This window comes from Stegostoma tigrinum, chromosome 13, assembly GCF_030684315.1.
Source record: "Stegostoma tigrinum isolate sSteTig4 chromosome 13, sSteTig4.hap1, whole genome shotgun sequence".
In the NCBI taxonomy this organism is placed as follows: domain Eukaryota; kingdom Metazoa; phylum Chordata; class Chondrichthyes; order Orectolobiformes; family Stegostomatidae; genus Stegostoma; species Stegostoma tigrinum.
Genome location: NC_081366.1, coordinates 28,034,197 through 28,060,185, shown reverse-complemented (window position 1 = coordinate 28,060,185; position 25,989 = coordinate 28,034,197). Strand labels below are relative to the sequence as shown.

Here is a 25,989-nt window from a genome sequence, read left to right as displayed (position 1 = left end):
TTTACAAAAATTAAAACAGGTAAATTTTAAAAAGCCCAAGCTTCAAAAAGTTCAATTGCTTCAAATAATTGTATTTTCAAATGTGGGAGTTTTTACCTGGTCTCCTCGCTTGATACCAGCCTCAGCAGCTTTACTGCCTGCCTCCACGCTTTCCACAAAAATACCAAATCCTCTCTCACTGCCACCAAGCAAAGTGAAATACAATGGGGATTCTCTTGAAGGCTTTAACAAAGTTATCTGCCTCCATTTGGCTTTAGCAGCACACGCAATATTTAACAACCTGAGATGCCCTTTCATTTTCTGCAGATTGAAAAGAATATATATTGAATAGTAACTCTGCATACATTTTACACTAAAGGTAGGAAACAATGAGTAATTCAAAGTTATTGAAGGTCGTTATTCTAATCAAAATATTCAAATTAAATACTCGTGACACAACAAGTGATTCAAAATGCATCCTAAAACTATATATAATAGATATATAAAAACTAGAGTTAATTTATTTCATTTTATTTCAGTTTTTACTGTTAAAAATCTTGGTAGTGGCTATTACATAGGCACTACTTGTTTAAAACCAGTTAAGTGAGTCTATTAAACAAGAATAATCTTTATTCAGGAAATAACACATGATAAGGCAACATATGGGACATTTGATGCATCAGTGTAATATATGTTTTGGCATGAGGCAGAGCTATGCACAAAAGCGTTGATTAATTTAACTTCACAATCTATCATTCCTACTGGACCTCATACAAACAAGTGATGATATTTAATGCTGTACCAATAGAACAAAAGAATGGGCAATTTTTAAAATGAATTAATAGAATGGTGTTTGGGATTGGTAGAGAAGTTTTACATTATGTCACTGATCTGATCAGAACTAAATTAGTGACATTCTATGACAGGCGCTTAGAAAAAAAACAAGCCATTTAGGTACAATTACTACTGAGGTTCAATTACATGATTAATTGCAAAAGTGAAGCTTGAGCCATGTGTTGTTCACCAGAGCCTCATCAATAGCATAACTAAAGTGCCAGCAAAATAGGGAATGACGACAATATGGAAAAAGCAAGTTGTTTGTAGGCAATGAATGTGCTTGCTTGGAACCTTGACTCAGTTGTAAAAACAACTATCTTTCCAAAATGATTCCAGTTTATACATTTCACAAACCATAGACATCCATCCCGCTCCCCCCCCAGCACTATATTCAGGGTGCTCATATTCTACCACTGAATGTATTTTCTATTGTCCACTTACTCATATTAACAACGCATTTAATTTGTTGTGCTCAACTTGAAGTGATATTGCTATCATTAATCATACTAGAGCTTACTTCTGTACTTGCCTTTCCATCATGCAAAAATAGTTACTGATGAGCGAAATTCTCTTTTACTAGTGCAATTTATATACTTACTGCAGTTTCTAACTTATTTTCAAACTCCTCTAGAAAATTGGTCATGGCAGGATCCCCTTCAAAATCATTGAAGTGATTGTTCACCCACAACAGCACAACTCGCGTAACCTAAAACAAGATAATTCGGAATTTAGATATACATACATATGAAACAAGCCATAAAGCAAACTCATGAGTTTGAAATAAACTTAATTACATACTTTTATTACTACAGAAGGCTGCTGTATTTTATTGTCAATACATACAGTCACACAAAATGCTAGTTCATACAAATGCACAAAAAAGTCTTCAACTATCCATTTTTTTACATTTCCACTTTATTCTCTGGAAACTAATTCAATCTTGACACTAACCTTGTCCCGAAGGCTATCAATTTGAAACCACTCCAGTAATTTTTCTCCAACTTCCATGGGGCTTGACAGAAATGTTCTACATGTTAATAAGAAATCCTCTATGTATGTGGGATCCACGATGGAGTGCTCTTCAACCAGATGCCTAATAAGTCTGTCTGGTGTTCCCTGAAAAAGTAAAGGAATGTTATTAAAATCAATTATTCTACAGACCTTTTTGATTTTCTCCTTCTCCACAGTTCACAGGGAAGTGCTGACAGTACTTCACTCAGAGAAAATAGACGAATCAAGACATTATACACTGTCATATTAAAATGTGCATCTATAGTTTGTATGCATCTCATCAGATGTGTAAGTTAAGTTTCAGGATTATAAAAATAACACAACTGGAGCTTAATTTTTAACTCATGAACCACTGTACAAGCATCATCAAATCAAACATTGTTTTTAAAAATGTACTGAAAACAAAATCTTTTAATAAAATTGTACATTCACATGCACATACACATACATGTATGTTAAGGAGCTGTTAGATTTCAGTTTTATGAATTAGCGTGACTAAAGATTAACTTTTACTTAATGAAGCACTGTACAGGGTATCATGCAAATTGAATCTTTATTTTTACATAAATGCTGAAAATAAAGTCGACTAATGTTTCGTTTTTCTGTCAGTGGGAGCATTGGGACGTACAATCCAAGATGATATTTCAGCATAGTACTGATTAACTGTTGCATTGCCACAGGTGCCAACTTGCAGCTAAGGCAATAAAGTAACTACACAAGGTAGACAGAAAAGATCCTTGGTACAAAATGAATTTGTAGTGCTGACAAGCTCCCCTGGTGTCTTCAGCTATGTCATCTGTACTATTAATTGCAACTAATTATATGCAGATGAGCTAACATGTTGTATATTACAATTGTGACTATATTTCAAAAGTACAAGTTGACCATAGAGGTCTTTAGAATTCCTTGAATGTTGAAAGGGCATTTTACAACTGGAAGCTCTCACTTCTTTTAGAAGAGCACAAATAGCTGACCTGAAATTAAAGCAATATGAAGTGTGTACCAATTTTTGGCTGTTGAATATGCACTAAAGGCAAAGTAAGGCTACTGTGTTACAGGACAGTGCACTGATGCAGCTCTTCACTAACATGTTGATAGATTGGTTACATGATTCTCAACGATAAACATGTTGAGAAATGGAAAGCAAGAAAGGAAGTGACAAATGAAAATAAAAATCTGAGGGATTTTAATTCATTCCTAGGCCTGTTTTAAGTGAGTTCACCTAACTTTCATGAAATTATGTTAATATAGATAGAAACAACATCTTAGATGCAGAACACAACCAGAGGACACCTTGAAATGAATTTTTGTATTTCTGTGGATCAGCACAGTCTTCATATTTTATCTAGCTCTAGAAACAATACAGAGATGTATGTGTCTATAACTAGATAATACACTGAAATAAAAGGCAGATAAAGATGCCATGGTCTTACCAGAAAACAGGTATGCTGTCTTATTAGAGAGAGACAACAAGTGGCAGTTTAAGCAGAGGGCCACCATATCTCAGATGAGGAGAGAGGTCGAGAAGGAGAATCCTTCATGGTAACCCCAGCCTGTGGGGGAATTAAACCCGTGCTGTTGGCATCACAATGTATCACAAACAAGCCCTCCAACAACTTAGCTGAACTGACCCTACATGCTGATGGAAACAGATACATTGAAAGCAATTTGGCAGGCAGAGCATTAACAACAGACATTTTGTTCCCTTTCTAGGTGGCATCTTCAATGCTGTGGAGCCTCATGTTGTCTTGTGCCAGTTCAAATTTAAATGGTCCAGTTTTTGCTGCTTCCAGTAGGTGCCGGTTCTGGTTGTGCATTGTAATGGTCAGTATATTAGGTCGAATTCAATATGTTTATTGATGGAGTCAGTGGGTGAATGGCAAGCCTCCAAGAATTCCCTGGCTGTGCTGTTTAGTTTGTTCTATGATGATAGTGTTGTCCCAGTTGAAAAACCGGAACCGGCACCTACTGGAAGCAGCAAAAACCAGACCACAAACTAGCAAAAGACAACAGTGCTTCATGGAAGGCTGCACAGCACTGACAGTGTCACCTTGTAAGGGGGCGAAACGTCTGCTATAAAACATCCCAGCTCAGCAAGCACGCCGACATCTACAACCAGCACCCAAGCTACAAATCTTCATTCAAACCCTGAAGAAGAATTAACATGAGTCACTATTGCTAACACTGAGACTTTAAACTTCACCATTAAAATGGAGTTGAATTCGTACATTTTAAAAACAACAATTATTGCAGTTGAAAGCAAACAGCTTCTTTGCTATATGTGGTCATGGTAACAACAGATACAGTCTCCGACAGACACTTCAATCCATTAGCTTACATAAACGGTTATATGCCAGCCAGAATGTCTCACATCAGTAAACATAATGCACTATACACAAAGGATTAACAATAAGGACAAAAGAAATAAGAGGAGCAAATTACTGCAGATGGAATCCGTAATGAAAACATACTTCTGGAAATCACAGTGGGTCAAACAGCATCAGTGGAGAGAAAGCAAGTAACATTTGTCTTTCAATGAGATCATGGGTGATCTGCCCCAGTCCTCATCTCCTCTTGTGTTATCGCATTGAATAACAGCGTGAAAACAAATCCTTCAAACCAATGAGTCCACGCCGAACATGTTCCCAAATTAAACTAGTCCCACTTGCCTGCATTTGGCCCATATCCCTCAAAACCTCACTTATTCATGCACTTACCACGTGTCTTTTAAATGTTCTAACTTTATCTGCATCTACTTGTCACTTCATTCTGCACAGACTACTATCAGTGTACAAACACTGCTCCTCATCCTTCTTAAAACCTTCTTGTCCCATGTTAAAAATACGCCCCAACCTTTTGAACTCCCCCCAAACCTACTGAAAGGACTCTTGGTATTCACCTATGCCCCTCATGGCTCAACCTTGTATGCTCCAGTTAAAAAAGTTTCAGACTATCTTTATAACTCAAACCCTCCATTTTCAGCAACATCCTCGTAAATCTTCTCTGAACCCTCTCCAGCGGATAAGTCAAAAATCTATCAACCTTCTCGTTAAATGTTTGCAGCATTCTATGCTCCACAACTCTCCAAGTACAGAGTTCTAGACTGTTAAGTCTGTTATCCTGTGGAGAAGTATTTTGCAACATGCATACGAGTATCTGTCACATTATAACATTAACGAGGGTTATCTTAGTTCAGATTATTAATTGCTGACTAGGCAATGTTTAATGGATATTGTTTTTAATTTGTCAGTTACAGTAAAGGTGTAAAAGCTTAAAGGAATCAAATGAGAAAATTTCAAGTTGATCACAGAATAAGTATCCACAGGAATTGTAACAGTTTGTTTCCATGGTACATCAAGATTGTAGTTACATAATAGCTGGGTAATAAATTTACTTCACATCTGGGACAGTCGATTTTAGTAAAGAGTCACTGAGAAAAAAAAAAAATGAACAGTTCTATCCGGAAACAGTTTACTCCAATTTACCTTTATAACAATGTGTCCTTTCCTTGTTCCACTACGGTCCAATTCTCTATGTTCTTTCACCATGACTATCTCCCCTTCCTCCTCAACTTTGTGAGTGTTCCTCTCCACTTGATTCAGAATCCTGCAGTAGTCCTGCTGAGCTATGCTTACAAACTACCATAAGGTAGACAAAGAAAGAAATAGTCATGTTAAGCACATTTTAGGAATAAAAGTCAGTTTTGCAAGGCTTAGGGACATAGTGTACCCTAGTTTGCAAAGATAAAATGACTAATTGGTTTAGAAGATAATCGTGTGCCAGATAATCATATTTCACTAAGTTTGCTACTTAAAGACTGGAAAACAATATCAATTTTCTTAATGGACGGCACATTAAAGTTTACGAAGGAAGGCAAATATAATAAGGCAAGCCATTCCACAAGCAGACTACTGTCACAGTACATAAATAACAATAGATGTACAAACAGTTAAGTCAGTTTTCCTGTGACCTATTTGTATGGTCACTACCACACTACAGCTCAACATTAAAAACAGCAGCAGGTAAATTCAACTGAAAGTTAGTCTATAATGATGATCAATAAACCTGAAGATCTAAAAAACATCTAGAAGTCACATTTCTATCATGCTTGGTTCATAAATCTATTGAGGCAACAGTATATTTACTGCTCAGCGAGGCTTATGGAAAAGAGTACAATGAACCTACGTGCGTGATTAGAATTTTGCCCTGCAGATACTCATGATTGTTACCAGCTACAAAATCTCACATTCATCATATCAGAATAAAATGTCATGTAAGTACACTTTTACTCCAAAGTTTAAGAACGTGCAGCATCTTGCAACTAGAAAAATTAAATCAGGTAGAAAATTGAGGAGACTAAATTCTCATCATTAAAGATAGTGATCTCAATGTACTCAATGGCATAAATATACAAAGGGCATAGAACTCTTCCCTATCTGGCTAAGCGACATTTGAATTGAAACCTACCAGGAATCTGGCTTAACTTGCAATAAAGGAATTATGAACGGTCATTCGGATCTTAAACTTACAGCACTGGAAACTAACAAGTTCAGGTGTGTCATTGCAAATTTCCCAACTACTTATGGAGAACAATTACAATAATAAACTTACAAACTAATCTTAGAATGCAGAATGAGGGGGACTGTTCAGCTTTATTTTTTTGAATGTCAGTTATCCTATAATTTTCTACAGTACACTGATTGTAACATTTGAAGACAACTTCATTTCCCACTAATCCTCTAAATCACTCCATTAGACTGAAACAGTTCAACAAGGATCAGTGACAAACGTTGGCCTTGCAAGAAGTGCCCATGTCCATTAATCATAAGTGAATAAACAGTTATTCTTCACTCTCCAAAAACTCTATCCAAACTGCTGAAATTTTCTTACTTTGAGGTGGAGTATGGGGAAAGATGATATCAGACTGAAACAACCAGTCTTGACTGGTATTCAAATTCTCAGCTTAGTCATGTACCTGGCACTAACTGTAACTATTCACTGCCAACACATGCACACATTACTAGTGTCAAGAGCCCAGCTGCCTTCAAAGAGATGGTCTAATTATTTCATTTTGTTTCAGAGTTGCCCAGGAAATAGTCATCACTTCAAAACCTCCAAATGTGGCCAAATTTGAAACTCTTTTGTTAAACTGCAATAACCAAATTGCTCTTGAAGCACATCCTTACCTGACAATCATCTGTTTTCGTCCTAACAATTCCCTTCATATATTGTTTCTCTAAAGATGGGGAAATACCAAAACTGTTCCCCATGCAAAGTGTTTCAGTTCTTCCATGAGGATCGGTGATTTCCACTGAGCCATTTAGAATAACATACCAGGACTCCAACTAGAAGTTAAACAAAACAAAATAGCAAAATATTGATTTAAACTGTACAAGTCACTTAAAACAATCAAAATCAAATTGAAAAGCCTCAAATATTCCAGGTCGTTTCTTTCTCAGCTACAATGTCATGACAAACAAGGCAGACTTCTGCCCTCTGCTATTAATAACAATGCCACAAGCAAACATTTTAGTTTTCTGCATGTTTATGAACTGTGAAGAGTTCTTTCCCAGAACATTCTGAGAAGGACGCATGAAAAATGGTGTAGGTCATAAATTGGCAGCCTTTAACTGTATTAACTGCCCGACCAAATAAACATGAGTTTGAATCAATTACTGTAACTAGTCTGAGATATGGTTCAGTCAAGCATGGCAATGAAAACTACAGTCTCACTTTCCAAAAGAGGAAATTTCAACAACATCTTCATTAAAAACAAGATAGTCAAGAGATTTATAATAGACAGTACTTATGATATTTATGAATTACTGCCATAAGCTTCCCAGTGGCCAATTTTGAAATAATTCTGGTGCACTATCTGGAGTTGGCTGCCTGCCTGGTACTCAGTGGACTAAGAAAATTGATGAAGGTAAATAAGAAGGGTTTCCCTTTCTAGGTTGAAAGAATAATAGCAAGATGAAAATGGGGCTCAGTAAAGTCAATGGCCAATCTGTGACAAAGCAGAGTCAACATGCATTGAAATAAAATCAATGAAACCATATTGACTAGAAGCATCTTCAGCTGTCTCATAATATGATCCATTATCCAGTAATTTTTCCCTCAGGCAGTTCAATATAGGATTTAAGAAATAAAACTTCCATACACAAAAAATTTCAAGTGGAAATAAAACGACAAATAACAGTTATGCTGAAGTTATTTAGATGGGAGTCTGACAGAAAGTCTGGAGCACCTACAACAGTGAAATCATAGGACGATTTTGTAATGTTTTTCTAATCAATTCACAGGATATGGGCATCACTAGCTCAGCCAGCATTTACTGCCCATCCGTAACTGCCCACAGTTTTGCTGCACATTGCTGTGGGTCTGGAGTCATATGTAGGCCAAACCAGGCAAGAACAGCAGTTTCCTTCCATTAGTGAACCAGATAGGTTTTCCTGACAATCAACATTAGACTCTTAATTCCAGATTTCTATTGAATTCAAATACCATGATGGGATTTGAATCCAGATCCTCCGAACATTTCTTGGGTATCTGGATTAATAGTCTCATGATAATATAACTAGGCCATTGCATCACCCTAATTATTTAAGCTTCAGACTTTACCCGATTCCAGGGTCAGCCTTTAATTGCCACTTGCCTTTAGTTCTGAATTTATTGCACTGTCAATATGGCTTTCAAAAGAATGACATGGTTTCTGAAAGTCAGAGGATGGGCAGTAGAACTGTATAGCAGTTCCAGAGGGAACTCCAGGTCAAACTCAAAGGAAAACATAAATCTGTCTAACTCATCCTTGATCATATTCAATGATACAGACTCTGCTACCAGCTAGACAAAAGAATTCCTAAGATTGGAGGCCCTCAGAAGAAATTTCTCTTCATCTCTATTTTAAATGGCAGATCCCTTACTTTGAAACTATGGATTCCCCTGAATGGAAACATCCTCACAACAATAATCTTGTCAGGCCAGCTCAGAATCTTATAGGCTACAGTAAAATCATTCTTTTAAGCTTAAGGCCAACCCAAACCCTGTGCAACCTTTCATAACCCCACCCCATCATCCCGGGGACAAAACACTTCCATTACTTATTGAGAAATGGAGAGTGAGGTATTCACATGCATGTGATCGCTGGTTTATAAACAGAAAAGTGCTTAAAATAACATGCATTTTAGTAGTTTGATAATTATTTTCAACAGTTTTTCCATGAATAAATAACACTGTGGATCACAGGGCCCCAAGTCTGGTATTTCCATTTCACAAAGCTACTAATCCAACCTCCACAGCTGAGAAGAATTGCAGATCAAGTCTATCTCAGACAGATAGAGGGGAAATCGATGAAAGAATCATAACTTAATTAGTCTCAGGCATCATCCATTTGGGTTACCTGTATTTTTAGAAGCTTGTGAAAGGATCACCTTGGCTGCAGTAAGTCTGCAGCCACAGAATCAAGTAAACACAGATACGGTAACTGAAAAGGGAAACAATGCAGTAATAGGGCAAGGTAGCAATCTGGGTAATAATAATCAGACTGCGGCAGAAAGGGACACAGGGCACACAAGTTCGTGTGCACCAACAGATAAGGAGTGTTGATGAAAATGAGTTAAAGACGATATCTGAACACAATTAGCATTCATAACTAATGGATCAATTGTTAAGTCAGATACAAACAAGTGTCACCTTACAGCCATTACAGAGGCATGATCACATGGTGATGAATGTTAGGACTACAGGACTATGGTAGCTCTCATAATTAAGGACGTCATTGCTATAGTTGTGAGATGACTTTAAACTCAAAGAAACAAGATGTAGAATCAAATAAAACAAAAAAAAAGAAGTGGATGTTGGATATGTAAAACAAAACAGAAACTGCTGGAAAAACTCAGCAGTTCTGGCATTATCTGATGCACAATCACCAGACTTGAAATGTGAACTCTGCCTTCTCCCCACAGATGTTGCCTACCCTGCAGAAATTTCAGTTTTTAAGCTGTGGAATCACTTTTGGGTAATGATAACAATTAGGAAAGTTAAGATGTCACTTGTGCAAATAATTAACAGGCTTCCTAAAAATAGTTACATTTCAGGACAGAGTAGATAGGAAGAAACAAATACAGTGTACAAGAATGGCACACAGTAATAATCAACATGTTGATTGGGAGAATCAGATTGGCCAAAAAGTTAACCTATAAAATCAGTTTAAACAGTGCTTTCAGGACAGTTTCTTAGAGGAGAAGTATGCTCTAGAGCTCAATTCTGTCTTTGACCTTGTAAGGAGCAATGAGGCAGGATTAAATAAACTAATAGTAATAGAATCTTTACATGACATGATCATAATATGGTGAAATATCACACTCAGTTTGAAAACAAGAAGTGTGGTCTAAGGCTTTCACAGAATGTAGGGGTCACTGGCAAAGCCAGCATTTTTACTGTCCCCAATGCCCTTGAATTAAATGGCCTGCTAGGCCATTTCATAGGGCAGTTAAGAATCAACCACATTTGTGTGGATCTGGAGTGACAGGTAAGCCACACTAGGTAAGGATGGCAAATATTGTTCCCTAAAAGGGCACTGGCAATCCAGTCAAGCGTTTACACTAAGACCATAAGACACAGAAGTGGAAGAAAGGCCATTCAGCCCATCGAATCCACTCCGCCATTTAATCATGGCTGACGGGCATTTCAACTCCACTTCCCTACACTCTCCCCAATAAGACCATAAGACATAGGAGAGGGTGACAGGTCCACAGTTATCATTAGAGATAAGCTTTTAATTCTAGATTTTACCAATTGATTCTTTAGAGGGCTGGTGTGGACTCAATGGGCCAAATGGCCTTCTTCCACACTATCGGGATTCTATGATGATTTTAGACATATCTCTCTAAAAGGGTGATTAATATGTGGAAATCTCTTCTCCATAGATTATTGGAGGTTGGCTCACTGAAAGCAGAGTTAGACAGACAACACAGACATAGAACCCTAACAGTGCAAGCAGAAGTCATTCAGCCCACTGAGTTCATAACGAACCTCTGAAGAGTATTTCACCAGACCCAACGTCCCCACCCTAATCCCACTGCCCCACATTTACCATGGCTAACCCACTTAGCTTTCCCAGACAGTGTGGGGCAATTTACCATGGCCAAGCCACCTAAACAGCACATCTTTAGACTGTGGGAGGAAACAAGATCTGATAAAAACCCACACAGAAACTTGGTGAATGTGCAAACTTCGCACAAGGTTGGGATCAAATCTGGCTCCCTGGTGCTGTGAGGCAGCAGTGCTAACTGCTGTGCCAGCATGCTGCCCCTCCAATCAAGGGGGCATGGAGAAATAGGAAGGTGAAGTAGACAGCACAACTAGATTATCAATGTTCTCAATGAATGTGAAGCAACAGTTTCAAAATCAATTGACTAAGTCCCATATTCCCAGAAGCAGTCAAGGGTTAGGGAGAAAACAAAGATCGCAAACTTTCTTACTAAAGTAAATCAATTCTTTCAGATCTAATGAAAATAATTTGATTTAGTAAAAGTCTAGAAATGGTAAATATAAAAAACACAGCTGATTTGCATTGGTTACCTCTTTTCCATCATCAGTTATTATTGCTCCTGCATGTTCTACTACTTCAAAGATCATGACTGAGCACAGTTCACGTCTGACAAACATAGTCATGTTGGCAAAAGCAGGGAGCTGATGCATAAACTCCAGCAATTGTTCTGCAAAGGAACAAACATACATTTAGCCTTGGCTACAGTGACATATTTCCAAGGAACCAATTCTAGGTACAACACAGAGTCAGGTCATGAATTCTCTGAGTAGCATCTATAGCAATTGCAGGTGAAGCACTGAAAAATCTCAGACACATTTACACTGGCTAGTTTCCGCTGCTGGAGAAGTGCCATGGGCCACTCTCGACTATTTACTTTTTAAGCTCCAAAATACAATGGATTATAGAGTCATACAGCACGGAAACAGACCCTTCTATCCAACCCGTCCATGTCGACCAGGCATCCCAATCTGACCTAGTCCCATTGGTCGGCATTTGGACCCTTTGCCTTTCAACCCTTCCTATTCATATAGCCATCCAGATGCCTTTTAAATGTTGCAACTGTACTCACCTCCACCACTTCCTCAGGCAGATTGTTCCATACACGCACCACCCTGTGCGTGAAAATGTTAGCCCTCAGGTCCTTTCTAAATTTACCATGTAACTAGTCAATTAACCTAGGAATATCTTCATTATCAGATTTGTTGGGGTCATGATATCATTGATTTAATGAACCTGAAGCCACTGCAACTATGTAGTACAGCCAACAATGGAATTTGTATGTCATACAGATATTTTCAAATTGAAATTTTAATTCAGTCTACAAATGATTAGAACGTTTTCAACAACTTACCACTTAAAATATGCCAAACCATTTCATTTCACTATAAAACAGTAAATGTATTTAACATGCAGAACAGAAGGATTGCTAAGCTACTTTCACCATAAAAATATCATATGAATGAAGGCAACTGACCACAAACATGCAATGTACGATGGAAAGTGTGAATGGTAGCTCAAAGTTTAATTCGGTTTACTGGAAGGGAGAGGGGAAGAAATTTAGCAGTTGATTTTTTTTTAAAAAGATTTGAAAGATATTTTACATATATTCAGTCATTGGTATAAGGGACCTAGATGGGCAAAACAGCTAGCTCTTCATTTACTTATTTCTTGTTGAAAAGAACAATTAAAGTAGTAAAGGTGAATGAAAGCTGTATTTCCATGCTGTAGTGCTATCATGTTAATAATGTCTCGCATAGGAAGCAGAGCAGTCTGAATTCTAACATCGGAAAACATGCTCTTGAACATTGCCGTTTCACAGAAAATGGGTATGCAGCAACTGCTTTTTTGAGAAATGTTGTGTTAGGGATTAGGCAACATTGGCAAGGCAGTGGTGCCCTTAGGTAGTAGTCATGGGTCTCCTCCATGAGCTTGCAGCAACGATATTCACAAAACAGTAATGTTTGGCCCAATGACAGAATGATATTGAGTGTGAATGACGTTACAGTGTAGATGAATACTCCAAGTTGCTTTTGACTTCAGTCCTGTAGACAGCCGAGGGGTTAAGTGGAGTCGGGGAAGATTTAGTTTTTGCAGTTAACTACAATAGAAGCTTGATTTTCCCTTTTGTACACAGGGTTACACATGTGATTTCATCAATATGAAAGTGATACATGGAATGTATTATTTGTCGCAGGCAACATGCACTTCACTCAAAAATAAATTAAACTTTAACTTTAAAAACATGAAATATAGCTTATACTCATCCCTTGTAGTTGCAGGCGTTGAAACAACTGTACCTTAATTCACAATACCATTTCGTGAATTCCAAACTGACTACTTCTTGTACAGAAAATTAACAGACTTGTTGGAAAAGGAAGTGAGCATATTGTTATTTAAGAAATCATTCTTGTCATATTCAACCAAGCTGTCAGGATGAATATTTACATTGCATTGGCCATTTGGCATGAGCATGCCTCAGATATAACCTAGTCCCTAAAGTTTCATGCACCTTTGACAGCATGATGTTAACACTGGGCAACAGTGATATCACCGGTAATGTTCTTGTTAAACACAAAAACTGATTTCAGAATTGAAGATTATGGGTACTTGAGATTGGGTAGAAAATTCTCACTGCAACCAAAGGCAGCAACATTTCAGTAATTTAAACTACAAATTTAAAGACAATGACAACGACATAAATTACAATGGACGATAAAGCCAGAACCATTTAACAATAAAAGGTAGAAATTTGTTTATTTCTGAGAGCACTGCATAGGTGCTAGAAATGAAAACTGTCTGCAGTGCTCAGAATTTGTCAGTCCTCCAACATCTGCACCGGTGTATTGTCTTGTCCCGTCCCGAAAAGAACAAAATCACTAAAAGCTATATTTTTCCTTTAATAAACATGCATTATTTATGGGTGAAAAATGAATACCACTTTGCAGAAAATTGCAGAGGACATTAACACAACAGCCTCATACAATGAGAAAATAATTGGCAAATCAAATTCAAATGTGAAGCAATATCTTCTGGCAGGGAGAACAGGCGGTTCACCTTCTCATTAGAAAATGCAAGTCTAAGTGGGATTGAGGACAAAGGGATTTCAGACTACAGATGCACAAATCACCAAAAATTGTCCCCAGGTTAGCAAAGCTGTTGAATAGAGCAAACATAACACCAACTAAGCTTTAATTATAGAGGAGGAAAATTCAAAAGTTGGTAAATTCGGCTAAACCTGTACTGAACCATTTTCAGATCACTCTGACGTACTGCATGCATTCTGGTCACTATATTATACAGATAACATGTTTCTGTGCTACAAAACCTCTACAGTAGGAGTTTCAGCAGGATCTTCTGCTCATTTCCCAGCCTTTTTCAGTTGGTCAAATTCTTAAAAAGTTACATCTCTAGGAGTTAAAACTATTCTTTAATTTCAGGTTAAATAGATATTGAAATAAGAGAACTGAACGCAAAGCTCATAGCAGAGCATCTTTAACCATTTTGTTTCAATTTTCACCTCGACATTCCTAAAAGTATTAACTCCTGCTAGGATATGGCACCACAAAATCATGGCTGTCTGCACGTCACTCTTGTGGGCATTCACTGTGAGAGAGTCTAAATCATAAGCAAAGCCTAAATGACGTATCCACTGACACAGCCAAGAACAAACTGGCAGTGGAAAGCAATAATTCCTTAGGTGACATGCACTATGTCGCACCAATTCTGAATGACAATGTAGCAAAAGAAATACTCACTTCTTAGACTGAGAAGTACTGAAGTCAACCGTACCAACTCACATATGATTATGTGGAGGTGCCAGTGTTGGATTGGGGTGTACAAAGTCATAAGTTACAGAACACCAGGTCACATTCCAACAGTTTTATTGGAAATCACAGGCTTTTGAAGCACTGCTCCTTTGTCAGGTGAAGTGCTTCACTGGGGAACTGCTGGTTATTTCTGCAAGATACCGCTTCACATTTATCTTTGTTGAACTTGACTTGCCGATTATTTTATTTCCCGTGTGCATTATTCAAAGTTAGTGAACAGAATATATCCTGTTTCTGTCACATCATTTACCACTTGGAATTGAGAGAATTTCTTGTATCAAAGCATCAATTTGTCTTTAAGCATTGTAAATGTCCACTGTACTTTTTGAAATGATGAAACATTGAGTAATTTTGGATTAAGATGCTTTTTACAGAATTTAAGCTAAAATTAAAAGTTGAGGGTTAAAGGTAATGTTGGAGTTGTTCAATATCTCAATTTGGACCCTTTCCGGTCAGATTTTGCTTAAAGACGTATCTGCACTACAAACAGCTTATAAATCATTTTGCAAGTAATAATCAAAACAAATATTTCAGGCACTACAGAGAATATCTCTGTGGACCAGTTTCAGCTGCATACATTCACAAATAATCCTTAAAGGGTTGGCATGGTGCGAACGAGAGGTAATAGCAGGGACAAGGAGACAGGATGGCACAAGACGAGAAAGTAGGGACGAAGAGTGAAGCCAAAAAAACAATACTACCAGTCTAAACTGCTGCTGGCCACTGAGTGACAGAGAAACTGAATATAGGATGTGAAAACAACTGCTAAAAAATAGAGTGATCCTCAGCAAGATCTGATAATTAGCTTATAAAATGTTGCTTGTGGGCTGAGCACAAATGCAGTACTAGATTAGTGAGTTTTGAGAAGATGTGTAGCTCAGGTTGAGGTTCTGGATGTGAGTTTGCTCGCTGGGCTGGAAGGTTAGTTTTCAGACGTTTCGTCACCAGTCTAGGTAACATCATCAGTGAGCCTCCGACAAAGCGGGACATAACACCAGCGCTTTGTCGGAGGCTCACTAACGATGTTACCTAGAATGGTGACGAAACGTCTGAAAACTAACCTTCCAGCTCAGCGAGCAAACTCACATCCAGAACCTCAACCTGAGCTACACATCTTCTCAAAACTCACTAATCTAGTACTGCATTTGTGGATTGCAGTTCTAGATTGTTGAATATTTCACAGTAAGATTTCATGATGTGAATCCATATCTTTGCCTTATTGGCCTAGTCTTATAAATATTTTGAAAGCCATGAATGGGCAGATGGCAAAGTTTTTCTCTTTCTACTTTAACTTGTATTAATTTGTAATTCCAGGAAGTCCGGAAGTACTTCAAAGTATTTAATCGTCTGTGAGACGTAACTGCTGCTGTAAAGCAAACAGGGCTAACAATTTACTCAACAGTGCCACAAAACCCACAAACAGCAATGAGATAAAATGTCCAAAATTTTTGGTTTCAGTGGCATTGATCGTGAACAAAACTTGGTCAAGGTATGATATATTGAAGTAAACGTATCTTATGTAACAACACCTATATTATTATTAAATGTCCTCCTCAGCCACTTCTCAGGAGTATTATAAAATCAAGTGTGACAACAAGGCACAGGGATATTGGGTATGGCAACCCATCAGAGTTATCTGGACAGATGAGTCAAAAGCCAAGTCCCAGAGGTAGGCATGGTGGCTCAGTGGTTAGCACTGCTGCCTCAAAGCGCCTGGGTTCAATTCCAGCCTCAGGCAATGGTCAGCATGGGTTTCTTCCGGTTTCCTTTACAGGGATAGGTTTGGCAGGCTGGGGGGAAAGAGTCTTCCGGGTGGGATGCTCTTCGGATAGTTAATGAGGATACATGGGGCCGAATGGCCTGTTACCACGCCGTAGTTATTGTATTCTATGAGAAAATCACACAACCCATAAACTACCTGCACAACCATCAATGGTGGCGCAATTGAAAAACTGGAAATGGAGTCCAGAATTACAGTGCAGATATCATGGAAACACAGGTAAGAGAGTAGGTCATTTTATTTTTAAAAGAAGAGAAACGTGGATGCTGGAAATCAGAAAAAACATAAATTTGTTTCTGTTTGTACAAGTCATTTTAATGTCTTTTGCCCAGCCCAGCCCATAACTCTGTGTCACTGATAATCTGAAATCAGTCTCAAAGTTAAACATATTCAAAGACGTGTTTCTATGAACCTTAGGGTAAAGAAATCCAAAAGTTCATAATACTATGCGTGAAAACATTCTCATCTCAGACCCAAGTAGCATTATCCTTACTTTTAGCTGGTTCCCCCTGTTTCTAGATTCTCCCATCAGAGGCACCAAATTATCTGCACCTACCCCATTGATCCCCTTAATTATTCTGCAGGTTTCAATGAGAACAGCTCTCACTGTTCAAAACTCTACTGAGTACAGACCTGGTCTGCCCAATCTCCCTGCACAGATGTCGTGCTATCCTGGAGTAGTTCTGACGAACCTTCACTGTACTCCCTGGATGGCAAAAATATCTTCCTCAAAATGAGACAAAATTACAGACAGTTCTCCAGGTACTGTATACCCAAGCCCCTGTATAACTGAATCAAGACTTCATTTCCCTGTAATCAACTCCCCTTGCAATAAAGGCTAACATTTCATTAGCTCTTCTTATAGCTTACTACACCTGCGTGACAACTTTATGACACTCAAGGAAACTAGTGTCCCTGGACATAAGACTTTAAAATCTGGACTTTTCCATTTTCTTTTGGCTTTTTTTTTGAAGAACTTCTGGTTTTGTATTTTAAGATGGCACCATAGTTGGGAAGTTTGTACACTTTTTGCTGTACTTCTGAATTTTTGTACTTGAGTACACATGACAAATAAAATCTAATTCTAATGAAAAATCTAATTAAGAAAAAAATTTTCTATTCTAATAACATTTAAAGAAATACTCTGCACGTCTGTTCCTCCTATCAGAGTGGATACTCTCACGTTCTTTCCACATAATATTTCATCTGTCATGTTCTTGCCCATTAACAAAGCCAGTCTAAATTCTCCTGAAACCACTTTACCTCTTTGCCACGCACACATTCCCATTTAGCTTTGTACCATCTGCAAATCTGGAAACCTGGTTCCAACCTCCAAACCACTGATATATGGTGAACAACTGGGGCACCTCACTGCCAGTCTGTTGATGCAAGAATGGCTGATTTATTTTTACTTTGTTTTCTGTCTATTAGCCAATCACTAATCTATGCCAGTGCATTACTTCCTATCCTATTAAATTAGATCTGTTATTCATCCTCTCATGGAGAACTTCATTAAAAGACTTCTGAAAATACAATGCTCATCGGGTCTTCTTTATCAATTTTGTTAGCAACGTCTTTAAAAAATCTTCAAGTTTTACTATGTCCAATTAGATAAATATCATCCATTATCTGTTTATCACATCCTTTACAAAAGATTCTAGCATTTTCCCTACTATGACTGATGCAAGGCTAACCAGCTTTCATAGAATCCCATTTAGAATCCCTACAGCATGGAAACAGGTTCACACTCAGCTCAACAAGTCCACACCAATTCTCTTAAGAGCATCCCACCCAGACTCACCCACTACCCCATCCCTATAATCCTGATTTTCCACAGCTAACCTACCTAATCTACACATCCCTGGACAGTATGGACAATTTACCATGAACAATTCACCTAACCTGCTCACCATTGGACTGTGGGAGGAAGCCCATGCAGACATGGGGAGAATGTGCAAACTCCACACAGACAGACACCCAAGGCTAGAATTGAATCTGGACAGCTGGCGCTTCTGTTGCTCCCTCTTTGCTCTCCCACTCCATTCTTCAAGAGTGGGCTGATACATCTGCAGGAATCAAATCATTCGGGAATCTATAGAATTTCATAGGATAATCACAAATGTATTGACTATTGGCATCGCCACCTCCTTCAACATTCTGGAATGTAGATTATTAGGTCCTGGGGTCTTACCAACTTTCAAGTCTATTAATTTCTCCAGTATGATATTAAAAAGATAAATTTCCTACAACTTCTCATTCACCCTAGCCACTGGGATCTCCAGTTTTGGGAGATTTCTGGTATCTGTCTCGATGAAAACAGACACAAATGAATTACTTAGCTTCCCTGCTATTACTCTATTCTCCATCATAAATTTTCCCTAATCTGCCTGCAATGGACTCATAGATAATGGGAACTGCAGATACTGGAGAATCCAAGATAACAAAGTGTGGGGCTGGATGAACACAGCAGGCCAAGCAGCATCTCAGGAGCACAAAATTTGACGTTTCAGGCCTAGACCCTTCATCAGAAAAGGTGGATGGGGAGAGGATTCTGAAATAAATAGGGAGAGAGGGAGAGGCAGACTGAAGATGGATAGAGAAGATAGGTGCAGAGGAGAGTATGGGTCGGAGGTAGGGAGGGGATAGGTCAGTCCAGGCAGGATGGACAGGTCAAAGGGGTGGGATGAGGTTAGCAGCTAGGAAATGGAAGTGCGGCTTGAGGAGGGAGGAGGGGATAGGTGAGAGGAAGAACAGGTTAGGCAGGCGGGGACGAGCTGGGCTGGTTTTGGGATGCATTGCAGGGAGGGGAGATTTTGAAGCTGGAAAAATCTACATTGATACCAATGAGCTGCAGCGTTCCCAAGCCAAATATCAGTTGCTGTTCCTGCAACGTTTGGGTGGCATCATTATGGCACTGCAGGAGGCCCAGGATAGACATGTCATCTAAGGAATGGGAGGGGAGTTGAAACGGTTCGCGACTGGGAGGTGCAGTTGTTTACTGTGAACCGAGCGCAGGTGTTCTGCAAAGCGGTCCCCAAGCCTCCGCTTGGTTTCCCCAATATAGAGGAAAACCACACCATGTACAGTGGATGCAGTATACCACATTGGTGAATGTACAGGTGAACATCTGCTTGATGTGGAAAGTCTTCTTGGGGCCTGGGATGGGTGGTGAAGGAGGTGGTGTGGGGCAGGTGTAGCATTTCCTGCGGTTGCAGGGGAAAATGCCGGGTGTGGTGGGGTTGGAGGGGAGCGTGGAGCGGACAAGGGAGTCGCGGAGAGAGTGGTCTCTCCGGAAGGCAGAGAAAGGTGGGGTGGGAAAAATGTCCTGGTGGTGGGGTTGGATTGTAGATGGCAGAAGTGTCAGAGGATGGATGCGTTATATCCAGGAGGTTGGTAGGGTGGTATGTGAGGGCTAGGGGGATTCTCTTTTGGCGGTTATTGCAAGGGCGGGGTGTGAGCGATGAGGTGCAGGAAATGGGGAGACACAGTCAAGGGTGTTCTCGATCACTGCCGGGGAGTCCAGATAGGTGGAGATGAGTTTGGTGGGGCAGGAGCTGGCAGAGAAAATAGGTCGACCAGGGCAGGCAGGTTTGTGGATTTTGGGAAGGAGATAGATACGGACGGCGCGGGGTTGGGGAACAATGAGGTTGGAGGCTTTGGGTGGGAGGTCACTTGAGTTGATGAGGTCAAGGATGGTTTGGGAGATGATGGTTTGGTTCTTGGGGTTGGGTCATGATCAAGGGGGCGGTAGGTGGTGGTGTCAGAAAGTGGGCGTCTGGCCTCATCAATGTAAAGGTCACTGCGCCATACTACAACTGCACCTCCCTTGTCTGCGGGTTTGATAGTGAGGTTGGAATTGGAGCAGAGGGAGCGGAGGGCTGCCTGTTCTGCAGGGGAGAGGTTGGAGTGGGTGACAGGGGTGGAGAGGTTGAGGCAGTTAATGTCTCAATGACAGTTGGAGATGAAGAGGTCGAGGGAGGGCAGGAGACCTGGGGGTGGTGTCCAGGAGGAGGGCTTGTGTTGGAGGTGGGAGAAGAGATCAGTGGAGGGAGGGTTAGGCTCCCGGTTAAAGAAGTAAGTGTGGAGGCAGAGGCGGAGACGACGGAAGAACTGCTTGATGTCCAGATGTGACTGGTATTCGTTGATGTGTGGGTGGAGGGGGACAAAGGTGAGCCCCTTTCTGAGGAATGACCGTTCGTCTTCCGGCAGTGGGAGGTCTGGGGAGATGGTGAATGTTTTGGCAGGGCTCAGTGTGGCTGTCTTCTCTGGGGTAGCTGGCTGTGGAGGCTGTGGGCGGAGCGATGTGGTTGTCGGCAGTGGGCGAAGATGCATCGGCATCTGCGGTTGGCGATGCAGCGTCGGTGGTGGTGGGTGGAGCGGGGTGGGCGGCGGCAGCAGCAGCGGTGACGGTGGTGTTGTGGTGCAAGTAGTGGAGGTGGAGTCAGTGGGCCAGCAGTGGTCGTGATGGCGATCTCGGAAGCGGTGTGCCTGGTGGTGGCGGATGTGACGTCATCGGTGGGTTCACTGGCCGTGTCCTCATGGTCAATGGCGGCGGTTACATTGTGGGGGAGGTGCAGGGTCAGGCTGGGGATTTGGGAGGTGGAGGAATCCTGTTTAAGGTGGCAGGAGGCAATGAGTTTGGTTTTAGTCAAACGTTTCTTTTCTAATGTATCTTTAGAAGTTTCAAAATATGTTTTTATTCTTTTGCTAAATTACAGTTAAATTCTATCCTCCCTTTCCTCTTCAGTTCCTTTGTCCTCCATTGCTGTTTTCTAAAAACGTCCCAGTCCTCAGATTTACTGCTTCTGGCAATTTCATAGGCCTTGTTTTTTAATCTTATGCAATCCTGAACTTCTTTTGTCAGTCACAATTGACTGATGTTTTTGAGTTTTTGCATCTTGATAGAATATCCAGAAGCTGAAAATCATATGTAACAGTTCTTTAAAAACTAACCACTACCTATGCATAGACATGCCTTTTAATGTATTTTCTTCATCCACCTCAGCCAATTTGTGCCTTGTGCCTTCATGATTTCCCTTATTCAAATTTAACAAACTTGATTCAGATTCAACTACCTCAATGTAAAATAATGTAAAATTCTGTACATGATGCAAAATTCTATAATATTGTATAATAAGGTTGTGGGGTTGCAGGAAATGACAGAGATCGGGAGGGCAGGATCATAGAGGAATTTGAAAAAAATGTAAGTTTCAGTACAAACCTTGCTTGACAGGGGCCAATGTAGGTCAGCAAGTTTAAAAAATGAAAGGTAAGCAGGACTTTCTATAAATTAAGATACGAGCAGAAGAGTTTTGGATGACTTCCTGTTTACAAAGGATAAAACGTAAGAGATCAGCTACAATGCACTAGAACAGTCAAACATGGATTAAGAATGGTATGAAGGATGGGAGCAAATGAAAATGAATGTAAAATGTCCAGCAATGCTATTCATAGAAGAGTAAAATCATATAGCAAGATGTGTTCTTAAAATGAAGAACTCCCACACTAGAACACCGACATGCCAGCTTAGGTTGTGCTTACATCTCCTGTGTGAGCATTGAATTGAAGGCTTTTAACTCAGACAAGAAGGCAACAAACTAAGTCAAATATATGGTTTGTAATTGCTTCACATTAAGGTTCATCAAGGACCTAAAAAGACTGAAATACAGAAAATAAAATTTTAAGTACGGATAAAAAATAAAATTTAAAATACACAGGTCAGACAACATACATAAATTTTCGAAGACAGGTGTATGTTTTTGGTGTGCATCTTCATTTCTGAAGTAATACTAAGGGAGAACTTGGAGAACATAGTTAATGGGTTGAATTACTTACCAACTGTTTATTGTATGAAAGCTAGATAAAAACAAATCAACAAAATCTGGAAAGTATTAAAAAGAACACACAAATATTTAGCTTGGAAGAGAACACAAAAGGAGAAGAAAATGATAAAAAGATCAAATAGAACAACAAAAACAAAAGGGCGAGGTGTGTGAAATAACTCTACAAAATCCACTGTCCCATCACCGAGTCACGCTTTATTTACATTTGCAGTAACTTAGCTAGCTCAGAGTCAGCTCCTACAGTGAGCAGAACCCTTGACACTTCTGCTTATATCTGTCAAGTCAGGATTCCCTGATTGGACCATGTTAACGGTCCCTGTTAGGTAACTCATATTCTGAGGTCCACCTGACTGACCTCATTCCAATCACTAAAGAGTGGACGTCTGAAATGAGACTGAACAAAAACACAGTTGGAATGATTTTTCACTTCGGAAGAAAGATCAGTGTTACAGAGCATTAAGGATCTAAAAATAGAACCTCTAGCGAGCCTTCCAGCTCCCACCGCCATGACAATCATCTTGCTATAATGTTTGCATGAATCTACTGTTGTTGATTGTATTAGTATCGGCCTGCAAAAAGTCTGAGGCCTCTTTCTAAGAGTGAAGGTGTAGTGGTATCACCATAAGTCCACTGCGACTGCTAGGCACTTCGGGATGGAGCTTGTGATACTAACAAATGATGTTTTTATATGTTTCAATTGGGGAACACAGAAAATGTGTAACATTGTTGTGCCTTTTTTGGCGGTATGAAAGTGCAGATTGCATTCCACCTGGCTGCATGTAAATATTTTGGGTCACTGCTTCCCTGGACTCAGTATTACAATCCTCTACCCTTCAGAATAACTGGAGTTAACTGTGGGGGTCTCTGTTAGCATCCCAGTGGGACAACATTCCTCAGGCCCAAACGCAGCAAATCACACCATAACCTCAATTTGGTCATCTGGTGGAACAAGCAACCAGCCAACATACTGCATTAACTCAAATGTCAAAAACGGATCCCAGAACATCTACTGACCCCAAAAGAGGAAAGAAATAAGAGTAGGAGCTTTTGTCATCTTATCAGCACCAGGTCCTGGCAACAGATCAAGATCTAAAATATTTCCCTGTCTTGTCCATCGTTGGATACTAACAATCCCGTATACATGGCCAGCTGTTATGATAATGTTATGATAAATAAAATGAAGCATATAGCTGAAACCTCAGGTTACTGAAATCAACATTCAGATTTTACAGACAAGGTGTCCAAAAATACCATGCTCTTATTCTTTGTACCAACTTGGATCGGGCAGGATGTCAATGATAATAAAGTCAGCCTGAAATGTTCGAAGCACAAAGTTAATCTGTCTGTAATAAAAAGTTTCTATATTAACACATTAGAATGGAATGTTGATTGCAGTATATGAATAAACTGCAACACTGCTTCATGGTCAACCACTTAAGTGGGCTCTGTAAAAGTAATATATATGGGTTCAGCCACTCCAGGGTTTTTATCAACAGCTTAGTCAAATGTAGACTAAAGTTCAGCACATTCCTAATGTAACTGGGGAAACAGACTGACAAAGTGCATGAAAATGTGTACGAGAATGAGGGTGGCAAAAAGGGAAGGTCATAAATGTAGCAAGACCTGCCGATGCTGAAGGCTCAGAGACAAGGTGTAGAGCTGGATGAACACATGGAGATGGGTCCAGACGCGAAACTTCAGCTTTCCTGCTTCTCTGATGCTGCTTGGCTGCTGCGTCCATTCAGCTCTACACCTTGTTATCTCAGGTAATAAAGACAATTTCTTAAATCATACCAATATCATCGTCAGTTCGGTCTGCTGGATCCTTCTCCAAACACTCTCTAACGACATCCCTGCCCATCAGTGGATCAGATGCTCGATCAATATCTTCTTCATCTTCTTCCTCTTCTTCAGAATCCACAGCTGTTTCAGGAAGACCTGTAAGATCCACATCCCCCATTTCACTCTCTGTAGCCTGCAGAAAAAATGCAGTGTGAATGATTTGTGCCATGAAATACAGCATTACTCTGAAAAACTGAGTCACTGCCTGCTGTTTTTGTCTCTATCTACTTTTAATCACTCAAATCAAAATATCAATTTTATAAATTATTGATGCTAACGTCTGATGTTATAAAATTAATCTTTTACTCAAAACAAATGTCCCTCAGAGACATTATGCTCAGAGAACAGAAAATGAAAATTTGATTGCAACAGAGATGTCACAAATTGACAGTACGGCTGGACTTGCAAATTATAGTTTTCAACTTAGTGAACGTCAGTTATATTTAACCAAAAATGAAAATCTCTATTAGATTTGAGTTTATAACTTTAAATAATTATTCAATGGTATACTTAATGTTTTCATGGAGATCTGAAGCTTGGGTGATGGCTGGAGATGATGGTTGGTTTGCTGAGCTGACTGGTTTTCGTGTAAATGTTTCATCCCCCTTCTATGTGACATCTTCAATGCTGTCTACCCTCCACTGAAGCGCTGTTGTTCTGATCTGTTCTGAATCTATATGGTCTGTCCTGGTCTGTTAAGGTGTGTAGTTCTGTTTCAGGTTTTGCTCTGTAGTGGTATATAGATGGGGTCTATTTCAAGATGTTTGTTTATGGTACCAGTGGGTGAAAACCAGGCTTCCAGGAATTCCTGCACTTGTCTTTGTGTTGCTTGTCCTAGTACTGTTACATTGCCCCAGTAAAACTGGGATACACCCTGGTGACCACAAACAGGGCCATTTCAAGACTCTAGTTTTGGAACACATGATAACACACTGCAACACCCTGCAGCTACGCAGAAATAAAGAGAAAGACTCATACAAGTTTTTATAAGCAATGGGTTTCCTATCAGCTTCACCCATCGATGCCTGTCAAATGAACCATACCAAGACTACACTACATGCCCCAACACACTGGCCACTCTACCCTTTATTAGAAACATATCAGAACTGACGAGACTCCTATGACCTCTTGGAATAATGATAGCAAACAAACCAACAGCCACAGCTGTTGCTACTCTCAAAGCCGAAAGACCCCCTATCCACAATGAGCAGGACAGATGTTATTTACAAAATATAATGCAGCAACTGCGAGAAGCAATACATAGGACATATGGGCAGGAAACCTGCCACCAGGGTATATGAATGTCAATTCGCAGCAAAACGGCATGACCAACTCTTCCTCGTTTCTATTCATTCCAACAAAGGAGGACATCAGTTTAACTGGACAACACAGCTGAAGTACTAGGACAAGCCATTTAATATTTTCTAATATAGTATTATATAGCTAAAATTAACATTTGTTTATCACTACTGCACACTTACTCTTTCACTGTTTGTTAATTATGTTGGCAGTTGAACCTGATCAAAACATACAGCATATTCTGCTTTTGTACTTTCTATACAGGGAAACTGGATGACAGCATACGTTCAAATCAATAGCTTTCAATTCCAGAGCATGTTGCAAATATTTCCAGGTATCTCAGCATTAACTTTTTTTAGGCCACACCTAACCTTGAAAATTAAGATAAAACAAGAAACCAAAGACCATAACTAATAACATTCACTATTAGCTAATAATAGTATTTTTAAATAATTCACCAGCAGAGCTATTCTCAATCTCCATTGTCAGCAATGATAGCTTTTACTATCTGCCGACAGA

General features: G+C 39.6%; 1 protein-coding gene across 8 annotated transcripts in view; it reads right to left on the bottom strand.

Moving 5' to 3' along the window:
• Positions 1 to 25,989, bottom strand: part of LOC125458195 (rap guanine nucleotide exchange factor 6-like) — a 345,812-nt gene that overhangs the window by 95,354 nt on the left and 224,469 nt on the right. For all 8 annotated transcript variants that reach the window (XM_048543196.2, XM_048543198.2, XM_048543203.2 and 5 more), the window contains 7 exons: positions 24,124 to 24,304; positions 11,410 to 11,546; positions 7,014 to 7,172; positions 5,313 to 5,465; positions 1,768 to 1,932; positions 1,415 to 1,522; positions 97 to 300 (listed from right to left, as the gene is read on the bottom strand). In XM_048543196.2, coding sequence (XP_048399153.2) covers positions 97 to 300; positions 1,415 to 1,522; positions 1,768 to 1,932; positions 5,313 to 5,465; positions 7,014 to 7,172; positions 11,410 to 11,546; positions 24,124 to 24,304 — 1,107 coding nt within the window. The remainder of the gene's footprint in view (positions 1 to 96; positions 301 to 1,414; positions 1,523 to 1,767; positions 1,933 to 5,312; positions 5,466 to 7,013; positions 7,173 to 11,409; positions 11,547 to 24,123; positions 24,305 to 25,989) is intronic.